Source organism: Arachis hypogaea, chromosome 20, assembly GCF_003086295.3.
Source record: "Arachis hypogaea cultivar Tifrunner chromosome 20, arahy.Tifrunner.gnm2.J5K5, whole genome shotgun sequence".
NCBI classification, from domain to species: Eukaryota; Viridiplantae; Streptophyta; class Magnoliopsida; order Fabales; family Fabaceae; genus Arachis; species Arachis hypogaea.
In genome coordinates, this window is record NC_092055.1 from 131,725,162 (window position 1) to 131,737,598 (window position 12,437).

The 12,437-nt window shown below is 34.0% G+C and overlaps 1 protein-coding gene across 2 annotated transcripts; it reads right to left on the minus strand.

Moving 5' to 3' along the window:
• Positions 1 to 3,213, minus strand: LOC112785202 (transcription factor MYB88-like). 2 transcript variants are annotated; one of them, XM_072230252.1, is made up of 8 exons: positions 2,763 to 3,213; positions 2,400 to 2,465; positions 1,938 to 2,200; positions 1,694 to 1,860; positions 1,374 to 1,519; positions 865 to 999; positions 596 to 798; positions 1 to 460 (listed from the first exon to the last, which is right to left on the minus strand). In XM_072230252.1, exons 6-8 carry the CDS (start codon positions 909 to 911, stop codon positions 288 to 290), a joined length of 423 nt encoding a protein of 140 aa, XP_072086353.1. In that variant the 5' UTR covers positions 912 to 999; positions 1,374 to 1,519; positions 1,694 to 1,860; positions 1,938 to 2,200; positions 2,400 to 2,465; positions 2,763 to 3,213; the 3' UTR covers positions 1 to 287. The 2 variants fall into 2 exon arrangements, with proteins under 2 accessions (XP_072086353.1, XP_072086354.1); XM_072230253.1 differs by having other exon boundaries at positions 865 to 1,288; positions 2,763 to 3,114.
• Positions 3,214 to 12,437: the final 9,224 nt, after the last annotated feature.

Here is a 12,437-nt window from a genome sequence, read left to right on the forward strand (position 1 = left end):
TAGCAATTTATTCTTTATTGATAACTTTGGATCTATAATCTGCTTACTGCAGTTAAAACATGATTTGATTCCACTGATCCAACACCACACCTAAATTGCACTGCATTATCATGTTACTGCTAGAATGGATAATTTAATAGCTTTCTTGAAGTCCTGCTTCTGATTCATATTGATTATTGATATTGTAGGAACATTGGTTCAGTGGGGTTTCCAAATATATAATGTTATTAACAGTATATTAATACTTGTTAGTTGTTACTATTACTGTGATAGTATTTCTGTTGGTCTTAAAATTGTTTAATCCCAAGGTGTTTGGGTTCCGAAAATTGTGGGCTGGGAATCCCTGCAGCCAAAGATCTGAATATCGGAGTTACTTGAACAGGGGAACCAAACTCCACTCTTGATGAGGCAGAAACAGCGCTATCATTGTTTATTTGTTCTTCCGAATTCGGTAGTATATCTAGTATGGAAATATGTATATCTTATTAGCATTTTGGTTCATTAAAATGATAAGGGTATTAATACATGAAGGAGAAAAAGTAATATACTTTAGAAAAATGATAGAATTTTCATTCTTAATAATGAATTATGTTACCTTGATCCAGGGTTGCAGTAACTAGAACACCTCTCTCACATCCATCTACTTCTTTCTTATCTTCAATTTGTGTGGTTTTCATTTCAGTTTCTATATCCCGGTGTGAAGAGTGTTCCATAATGTCACCAGCTGAGAGAGGGAGGATAGTTGATCCTGTACTGTATTCAGAACTGGCTGGAGAGTCTTCATACAGATCCATTTGCCTGAATCATATTAAAAAAATATTAGTCTTCTTGTTAAGCATACAAGAAATTATATTTTTAAAGTACCTCCAACATGGCTGGCCTCCCTCATTACTACTCAATTCTTCAACCATATTTTTTAAGATAAGCAAGCTTTAAACCTTGAATCTTGCATTTCGGGTTGTTTGCTTCTTTGGTTCGGTTCAAAAACTCTTGAAGAACCTAGCACCAATCCAAAGTAGTGTCAGTTGAACTCTACAAAGTAATGGCATTTCTCATATCTGCTCAAGAATGACAGTTACTTCAGACTTCTTAAAGGCAAGGTCAACTTCCTTTAATGATTCATGTCTCTTGCCATCTTCATGACTAGAGAAATGCCTAGTACTTTATAGTTACATTTTGATGCTACAAATGTGACTTCTATGATTCTGCTTTGGTTCTGTTGATGCTGAACTTTTATTAGAGACTAGAAATATGTTGTCTCTACTAGAGGCTGTGCTCATGAAACCAACTACATATTTCAATTATGACAAAATCATAACGTGCTCAATGCTCAAAATCAAAACAATATAGGCCAAGAGATTATGGAGGTTCACCTTCCACGTGTTTTCAAGACTTTGGTCCATGTCCTCTGTATCAATATTTTGAGCTAGTGAGCTCAGCAACTCTGCTTGTTGCATTAATGCATCTATTTTTGGGTCATCCCTTTTTAGGAATGTTCCTTAAGTTTTATTATTTTGAGCTGCAAAGGCATAATAAACCAGTTTAATATTAGAATAGGAGGATGGCCAAAGTTACATTTGCTGAACATCTTAACTGCAACTTGTTTTATGCTTTAGGTTTCAAAATTTGAGAATCATGTTATGTATGTAACTAATAAAATTCAATTTGGAGATAGTTCCCAGAACTACTAAACTTGGCATTGCAAATTTGAAGCTCGTCTAGCAAATTGTTTATGTTTTGTGAGTTTTGAGCTAATACTGCGAATGGTGTCCTTGGATGCTGATTTATTAAAGTTCCATTTCGCAAATGTGATCTATCTCCAAACTTGATCTTCCCTCCATCATCCGTGATATGAGCCCTCTTGCATTACAATAGGAGAATATTTTAGCATCATTCTTTGTAAATTTGTGTATTGGGATTCATAAACCGTACTTTACCTCATTTTCTTGATAGATATAGCAGATTCTGATGTTGCATCTGTATTATAAGCATGTTGGAAAACAATTTTCTTGTTATTTGAATTGATGTGTGATGAAATGTTGTTCTCTTTAGCTAAAGCTGCAGGTTACAATGTGACCCTTCTTCTTAAATTCTCTATTACACTGTTCTTCCTGTTTCTTCATGTCTTTGATTTGTCTCTCAAAGGTGTTTTTCTATTGAGGTGGCTCTCTTGCTTGCATGCTAAAACCAAACGCTCCACCTTTGTAAAATAATATAAAAGCTATTATGGTTTGTGGATGAAAAAAAAAATGAAAAAAGGGGGCAAAAAAAGAAGGTCGAACCACTTCTTCTTTCTCTTTCATTGGCCTTTACCTATAACAAGCATAAATTCCATTTCCAAAAGACATTACCAAAAGGTGAGAACTGAAAAATATAATAATAATATAAAGGAGTATTACCCTCTAAAAAAATTGCCTCGGATACTAACTTTTCAGACACCCTCCTTTGATCTCAATCTCTATATTCTGCAGTCAAAGAAGAACATGAAATGAAGAAAAATAGAAAATGGGCAGTGAATAATACAAAAGTGGATTGTCAAATGGTAAATGGGATTAGATCAAAATCTTGAATTTCTCCAAACCCAAATAAGTACCAACTACCAACCATTTATTTGATGTTGTGCTAATGTGTAACTAATAATCCAGAAAAAAGTGCTGGATCTAAACAAATTTCAGAAACTTTGAGGGATACACAAATGAGGTGAAAATAAGGGTAGGTTCAAACTCAAAAATTTGTTAGGTAGACACAAAATAAAATTGTACCTCAACTATATGAAATTTTGTGCCGTTTGTTGTGATACCATCTGACTTAAACTAAAAGAAAAAAAAAATCTGGTAAGAACCAATGAAAGTGAGCAACAACACTGTGGAGTGTTGGAACTTGGAAGTTGGAACTGAACCAAAGACTTTAAGACCAAAGTAGTAAGATTGATCTGTCTCATATCATATTTCAACAATGTTTTCGTTCTCTCTCCAACTTTTCAAAACGGTCACTCAGCTTATGAGTTTATTATGAGTTGGGTGGTTCTCTTTTCTTGCAAGAAAGAATCAGAGGGAGAGAAAACATAAAGTCTAAACTAATAGGAGCAAGCGAGCAGGATTAATTAATTAATATAGTTTAACTTAGGTTAGTGTGCGGGTATAAGGGGAAGTTTGAATGTAACGCTGAATTCCATGAGATGAGAGGGTCCTGCAATGTGACTTGTGCAGTGTCAAGTGTCTAGTGTGCACAGTGCAGTTTATATAATAATAATGCCCCACTTTCACAGCTTGCACCTATGTAATACTACCATGTGTGATCAAATCATATGTATGTATAATCTAAGTTATCTTAGTTAATTATATATGCATATGCATTGGAGTATATCGTAAGGTTATTTTAATATGATTTATTATTTATAATACTATGATTCAAAATAAGTATTAAGTCCAAGGAATCTGAGTGAGGGTTGATACTAATGTAATTTTTTATAGTAAAAATGTTAAGGGTATATATAATAGTAACCATGTACAACAGCTGCATGCATACATAATTACTTGGCTATATGAATTTTGAAATTTTGTGAATTTTAAGGTGACATGAGAGGCTTTTTTTTTTTTTTTATATGATAACCGATTGTGAGTAACCCGGCGTTATGGAGATTGTGCGTGTTATACAAGGCTGTGACGGTGGAAAGCTGGAGTTAGGTGGGAGATGAAATCGGACCGTCCGATTTATTGCTGGAGAAAGAAACTCAAATCGGACGGTCCGATTTATGGGTTGGTTGGTCTGTGTTACATGTAATCGGACGGACCGATTTGTTGTTGGCCGAATTCAGTTGAATCCAAGAGACCACAAATCGGTCCCAGGGATTTGTGGTAAAAAAAAAATTTTTTTTTTGATCCCTTGGCACCTTAATCGGACCCACCGATTTGCTGCTCGGTAAATCAGCTGCAAAGTAATCGGTGGCAGCGATTTCTAATGCGTGGAAAATTGTGAATGAACCGGTCGGACCGTCCGATTTAGTGAGTCATGCATACATAAACGAAGATTGTACCCAGAACCCCCATTTCTTCTTCTTCTTCAGTCCGTTAGTCTCTGCATTTAGGTTATGTTCTTCCTCTTCTCTCATCCTTCTTTATTTTTGTAGGTTAGATTTTATTGAGAGTGAGTCCGATTTAAAGTAGTATAATATTATGGATGATAGAGTTGTATTAAAAATTTATTGTTATGGACAGATTTTATTAGAAACATATGAGGGAGTTCAATTTGTATGTGAAAATTCATTAGATGTTGTTATTCTGTTCACGTTGTCATTGGATGAATTGAAATGTGTGATTTGTGAGAAGATACATTCAGAAAGATCTAGAAGAATATCGTGTATTTTGTACAGGTATCCTTTACCTGTATTTGGTGGATTCGTTCATTTTCAGACGAAATACGTGACAGATGAAGCGAGTATACAGGAAATATTTTCAATGTATATTGAGAATCGCCAGCGAATATCGTGCATCGAGTTGTATATTGAGTTCGAGCAATCTGAAGCGGACCGAAATATTGAACTGGAAGATTATGATAGTGATAGCGAGGAGGATTTTGAAAGTAACTATGAGATCGTTGGTCCAGGTGAAGACGAAGATGGAGCTGACGGCACCATGAACGCAGATGTGGCGGAGGTTGCTAATTCACTAGCAAACTCGCTTCCGTTTCAGGAGCCTTCTTTCATGCGGTCGTTGGACTTGGAAGCAATGAATGCACCGGAGTTTCCGCAATATATGAATGCAGGTATGCTGTTTGTGACCATACCATTTGATTAATTTATTAATTACTAGTTCTCTATATAGATAGAATAGCGAATGTAAAGACTATTATAGGAGGATTTTAATTGTTAAGATATATATATATTTAATGATTATTTATGAAAATATATATCTTGTGGTGCGATTGTGGCAGAGCTTCCTGTTGTGGCCGATGGTGAATTTATGGTGGCGATGGAATTCAGTTCAAGGGAGGAAGTAATCAAGGCAATGAAAGACTATACCATCCGTAGAGGGGTAGACTATCGGGTTTATGAGCCGGAACCGGCGACATTCTATGCTAAATATGCACAATATAGCAAATGTTGTGATTGGCTGATCAGGTTACGAAAATGCAGAAGAAGTACTACTAGGAGATAAGGAGGTACAATGGTAGTCACACTTGTACCAGGTCGACAATTTCTCAAGACCATTCGAAACTGGACTCCAAGACAGTTGCAGAAGCAATTAAGCCATTGGTTGAGGTTGACCCATCTTTGAAGGTGAAATCAGTCATTGCGGAAGTCCAGTCGAAGTTTAACTACACCATCAACTATTGGAAAGCTTGGTTAGCAAAGCAGAAGGTGGTTGAGTCAATTTTCGGAGGTTGGGAGGCATCGTACAAAGCTTTACCCATATGTTTTGAGGCCATGTGTCACAAGGAGCCGTCAGCAGTGGTTCACTATGAAACAATGCCTGCGTACCAGGGGGATGACTTGGTTCCTGATATCCGTGTACTACATAGAGTCTTTTGGAGTTATTACCCTTGTATTAGGGCCTTCAGACATTGCAAGCCAGTAGTGCAGGTAGACGGGACTCATTTGTATGGTAAATACAAGGGTTGTTTGTTGGTTGCAGTCTCACAAGATGGTAATAACAACATCGTGCCTATTGCATTTGCCATAGTGGAGGGGGAGACCTCTGATGCATGGTACTTTTTTTCTAAGTAACCTTCGTCAACATGTGGTCACACGTGATGGTGTCGGACTTATCTCTGATCGACACGATTCTATCAAGTCAGCTATTGATCGGAGTAATGGGGCTTGGTCTCCTCCTAGAGCTTTCCATATGTTCTGTATCTGGCATATTGAGTCGAATTTCTTGAGGAAGTTCAAGGCCGTACCTGCAGAAGCTCATCGTCAATATCGATAAGTTTAATTACACTGTCTAGTCCACTGTTTACTAAGTAAATATGGCTCGATAGAACGCGATCCCGAGGTCTCAAATCCAATGACCTGCTACCTAGAGTAACACCACCCGAACGTGCCTGTGGTCGGCCGGGATGTTCACATAATTACCTGAATGTGAGTGACCTGCTCCTGAACTAGCTATGAAACCAAGCAGCTGGGAGAGCGAGGCTTGCTCCCCTGTCTCAAACTGTGGACCACCCCAATACTGTTGATGTACCGGTACTGACGGTGAAAAATAATCAGACGGATTCGTGTGAGGAACATATGGAGCAAAATACTCAACATCCTGCTGTGGCAGTGGCGGTGGAGGTGGCGGGGGGGTGAAGGTGGATGTGGCGGTGCCGGTGCCGCTGGTTGTTCCTGTTGATTCTCTTGATTATCAACCGGGGGACCTTCTGGATTTTCTTGTACTACAAGGTCGGACAATTGCAAGTGATCACCGAAAGTTCCTCGGTACCAATGCATGTAAATGTCCAAGGAATAATGTGGAGGACGCATTTCATCAACTAGAACGTGACTGTACCGGTTGGTCCATTGCATCACCCAGAAAGAGTGTGTATTTGCCCAATCTTGATTTTTAGGCCCAGTTAGTACTTCACCGTGTGATGCACCTAGATCCCACTCTTGATTAGGGACACCCTGGCTCAAGCCAAATTGCCTCCTGATTCTATCAGTTGCATGCCACTCGACACATTCGAATGATATAAGCGGCACCGTGACACTCCAAATAACAGAATTATGACGGATGTCTAAGGGAATCAGGTCTGGACCAACGTGTCCAATGCCATAAGCCTGCCAAACAAACTGGACACACCGAAAATATCAGATGATTACACAACTATAAATTCATTGACAAAACGAATGCATGTAATATTTTTTAATGACATACATGTCCTTCTTGTATATCATCTAACAACCTCCTGTAGTGGGGAAGGGAATGATATCGGTAAGCATAGTTTTCACGATCCCAATTACGCCACCTGTCGTAAGACAATCTCTTAATTAACTTGTTTTCGTCAATTCATACATCAATTCATTTTACCTGTTTGCAATCGAAAACAATCGGAGGTTGCCGGAAATCGGCGCAAGAAATGGTAGCCGGATCCAAGCCCAAGTAAGCAAAAGTGTCAAAGGACCGTCTATCTCCTTGCAGTCGACACGAGTTGCCCTACACAATGATCTATACAGGTGCGCAAGGCATGCCGAACCCCAACTAAACTGTATGATCCCCGAGAAGTTACGGAGCAACGGCAGAAATTTCCAGTGCACCCCCGCACCAGACTTATCTCCAAACAAAATAGTACCAAACAACAACATTATGTGACACTTTACATACATCTGAATGTGAATATCATCAGTCAACACTATGCGATCTTTCAAACCCCTAAACCACGTCAACTTTATAAAGCTTCCTCTACATTCTTCCTTCCTCGGTGCAACTCCAAACTGGTGCAAGCACTCGGCCTCCATCACCTCAAAAGAACTCATTGTTTGTCCTGTAACCGGAAGACCATTTGTCGGCAGACCGAGAATCATTGCCACATCTTCCAACGTCACCGCACACTCACCAACCGAAAAATGAAATGTGTGCGTCTCAGGATGTCATCTCTCAATCAGAGCATTAATCATTGCTGACTGACACTGAATTACCCCAATTTGGGAAACATAATAAAAACCCGTCTCCCGTAAATGGACCCTCAACAATTTAGTTTGTACGAATCGGACAACTTCAAGTGATCACATATCAACATCCGTAAACCCTACAAGATCACATTTCCTTTATAAATTCCAGTGTAACATAACTATATTAATAATAATATAATTTCCCTTACATGTCCCTTATAATAATATAATCTGCTTATCAAACATATATACATTATTGTAAACAAACATAGTAATAAATGTGCCTAATTATTTGTCTAAATTATATTAAACTTAATTAATAATAATAATAATAATAATAATAATAATAATAATAATAATAATTAAATACAATTCTTCACGCATAATAATAATAATAAAATTTTTCATTACGATTATACTCCACGGATAATAATAATAATAATAATAATAATAATAATAATTAAATTTTAAATTTATATACATATCTTCATTTCATTTCAACATATTATTCAATAATAATCATGATAAACCCAAATCAAATAAAAAATCTAACATTCATTAACTATTGTACAGGCTTTAAAAGGATAAATACTAACTAATTAACTCTAGTTCAATCTCTATGTCTAACATCTAATAGTAACTATAACCATATCATACATATATATCATTAACAGTAACCATATATATATATATATATATATATATATATATATATATATATATATATATCATTAATCTCTACTTAATGCTATAATAATATATATTGCTATTAAAAACAGTAAAATTTTATCACTATTATTATTATTTACTTGCTAAATCAAAATATTAAAAAAATAGAAACTTATATAATTAGGATGTCCAAGATAATTAACAATATGAAACACTGATTGATTTATATCTTTGATCTTTTTTCTTTTTAGTATTTTTCTAATTTTTTCTTGTATTTTCGGTGGTCCAACAATGGTGGTGGGATTGAAAAACAGAGAGCAAAAGAGATGAGAGTGATGGAAACAAAGAGAGAGAGATGAGAGTGAAAGAGAAAGGTAAAGTAAAGGAAGCTGGAAAGCTATTAAAGTTGCTTTCTTTGAACGAAACCAAGGCAGGAGTGGCGTGCATGTTCGCCACGTGGCAGCATGCAGAAAATTAGACCCACCGATTTACTACCGTCCGATTATTGAAAATTGGTCCGTCCGATTTCAATGTCTTAAATCGGTCCGTCCGATTTCAGTTCGGCCGCCATCACAATTCGGCGATACACCCAAATTTCCCATAACACTTATACATAAACCCTACCTCCATATCAAAATTAAAAATCTCGACATGAGACTGTGCGTGACACTTAACAATCTAGGCTACACCGCCCACTCTTTTGCATTGAAATTTTAATGGTTATGACTTCATGCGTCTTATTCATCTTTTCATTATATTCATGCCAAATAATGTACAACCACAACTTCATGCATGATTTTCATTTCTTCTATAGAATTTAATTACATTAGTCATAGAAAATATGGAGTATGCTTGTTTTTTATTGTTTTATAATTGATTTTGTTAAAATAAATTTTAGTCAAGATTGATTATGAAACATAAAGTGATTTATGTTTGGTAACTTAAATTTTGCTAAAATTGATATTATTTGGATCTTGTAATCGTAGTTATAGATCATATTTTTTAATTTTTGGGCTTTAGCGGGTATTGGAATTTTTTTAAAATAAATAAATTAAATTATTTTAAAATTATTTATTTTTTTATATTCTATTACTGTAAATAAAATAAGTAAAAATAATATTACTTATCTCGTTTACAATATAAGTGAAATATATGAATATCTATTTCATTTATAATGATAAGAAAATTGGGTCATTTGAACAATTAAAAAAAATTATTTACAGTATAATTTGAATTGATTTAAAAAGTAAAATCAATAAATTTATTATTTGTATTATATTAATTTGGTTTTTATTTCAATCTAATAATTTATTTTTTCTAATAATTGTGATTTTCATTTATCAATTTAAGTTTATTTATTAATCCAATTAGATTCAATTTAATTACCAAAATAATAAACCTGATTTGCATCAGCCCTAAAATATTTACAAATTAACCTGTACTTGAAATCACGTTTTGTGGGTTATTTAGTTTTGGATAAACTATTATTTTTATCCACTAATATTTGAAACAATAACAAACTTAATTACAAAAAAATAAAAATAATTTTATATTCATAAAAGATAAATTTTGATTAATAAAAATATTTAAATCTTTAAAAATTATCTAAAATTGTTAAATGATCCCTTTTAACCTAATTTATTTTATTGTTTTTTTTTCAATTGTTAGTTAGAATACTCAACCACAAATGGAAAGTAAAGTTAAAAGCTCAACGAAACAAACTAGTTGAGCCAACCAAACCACAACAAACCTAATAAGAGGCACTTCAAACTTACAGACCAACACCCACAAACACCGAAACAAACAACTCCCTCGTAACCAAACACAACAAAATCCAAGATTCCAAAACACAAGTATAAAAAATAAGAGTTTATGCTACGTGTATATCAAAATCAGCCATCAAAGTCAGCTACTAATATTAAATATATATTAGAATACAAATACCCATTGAAAATAAATTAAATTACACATATATTTATACACAAATATATTGGTGGCTGATTTTAGTGACTGATTTTGGTTTATAAATAGTATTTTTCAAAAATTAAATAATAGATGAAAACACCTATAACAGAAACACTCAAGCTCTTAGAAGTTAAACTTCGTGCATTACACCAAAAATATATAATTTGATGATAATTTAAAATAGAATTGATTTTTATGTAAAAAAATTAAATTATCAATTAATAATTCTTTTTAGTAGTTATGGATCTTTTGTATTTAGTGAGAGGTCTTTGGTTCAACATCCACTTAAAACATAATTTTTATATAAGTATATAACATATACATATATAGAGTGCGGGTTGGTCGGGTAGGATTGATACTCAACCCGCACCCTACCCTACCCGCTGCGGATTGGATTGGCAACCTTATCCAAACGGATGGAGTCAAATTAGGTACCCACACAGATAGAGTACATATTGCCATCCCCTAATTATACCTCGTAAAATTTTTTTTTTTTTAACTTTTCGTTGCTCTTTGCCTTCTTCCGATTTTTTTTAGATTAAACACAATCATCTATTTTGATTTTTTTTTTAGTCCTTCTTTATATAAAAAATCTACCACACATTTTTTTATCATTATATTATAAATTGAGTTCAGCCTTAAATTTTTAGGTTTTTTTTTGCTTTTTCCTCTGATTTATTTATGTCACTTTTATCATTTGTTTTGGAGTCATCTATATCATTTTTTTTTTTCAATTCTCTAAGATGAGAGTTCTATGAAAAATGATTTGAGTGTTATAGTAGAGAGAAGTGTTGAAAATTAAGGATAGAATAGATTTAGGAAAAATAAACTAAAAATTTTGAATAATTTTTTAGACATAAAATATTTTTGTTAACTGAAATCCTTTTTTGTACAAAGTTATTTTTATTTTTTCGTAAATAAATGTACCTACATTCTGAATATATATTTGTCAATAAAAATAATAGTTTATCTTTTAATTTTAATAGTAATCAATTAAATTTTAATCAACCGTCATTTTTCTAAAAAGTAATATTGGCGGTGGATAGCAAAAGAGTAACGAACTCAATAAAATAAATGCACTTTAAAAGCAGCCAAAGCCATTAAACAATAGTGATAATGTTTTACCTAAGGCTGTCTATGGATTGGATCATTCGATCCGCACCTATTAGACCAATTCCAATAGTAAGAAATAGAGTTTCTTTTTTTATATATGGAGACTAGGGGTGCACAGACTCGGCCTGGCTCGAATGTCCGGCTCGGTTCCGAACACTTTAAGGACTAATTTGGTGTGATTTCATCGGGTTTAGGGTCGGGTACGGGTCTTAAAAATAGACCCGGTCATTATTTCGGGTCGGATCCGGGCCATAGCTCGGGTCACCCGAAGTCGGCCCGGTCATCATACACAATCAATATTTTGTATTATTAGTGATGGATCATGACTATTCTTATGTGGAATTTAAGTATTGTAAACTTTAATATTTTGTGTTATTAGTCATTATAAGACTATAAATTAATGTTTTATATTTAGAATGCATAAGACTTTAGACTAATACATAAAATTGTGTTATTTGTATTGATTTAAATATTTGGTATTATTAGACAATATTAGTATTGAATGTGGTTATGCTTTAGTATTGATTGTGGTTATGCTTTAATTTTGAAAAGGGGTTGGTTCTTGTTATATTTTTCTAAGTGAATTTTACCATGTTAACTAATGGTTGAAGTCTTGAAAATTTGGATATTTTTACATGCTAGCTTACAAGAAGGTATCAACGTAATGTAATGTTAACGGCCCGGTTTTCACCCGGTATAATTGTGGCCCGAAAGTGTATTGGTTTCATCGGGTCTAGGGTCGGGTTCGGGCCTAATAAATAGACCCGGTGTATATTTCAAGCCGAATCTGGGTCACATAAAATCCGGCTTCACCCGACCCATGTGCACCCCTAATGGAGACTCAATTACCATTGGAGTGAAAAGAGAAAGATGGCTCTTTACGGGAATCAAGGTTAAGAGTCCCTCTAAATAAGAACTTGCAACAACCAATAAAATCATGCCATGTGGTAAGTTAATAAAAAAAATAAAAAATATGTTAAATATATATATTAAATATTTATATATCTATTTAATTAATTATTTATATTAATTATTTAATAATTAGTTATATTAAATTATAATTAATATAAATAATTATGTTAAATCAATATCAAATATTATT

Excerpts from the sequence above, each read along its gene's own strand:
- LOC112785202 (XM_072230252.1), bottom strand. The coding sequence starts at position 911 with ATGGTTGAAGAATTGAGTAGTAATGAGGGAGGCCAGCCATGTTGGAG. Across the intron at positions 799-864 it reads GGAGGCCAGCCATGTTGGAG|GCAAATGGATCTGTATGAAG; the intron begins GTACTTTAAAAA and ends AATATGATTCAG. Across the intron at positions 461-595 it reads TACTGCAACCCTGGATCAAG|ATATACTACCGAATTCGGAA; the intron begins GTAACATAATTC and ends TTTCCATACTAG.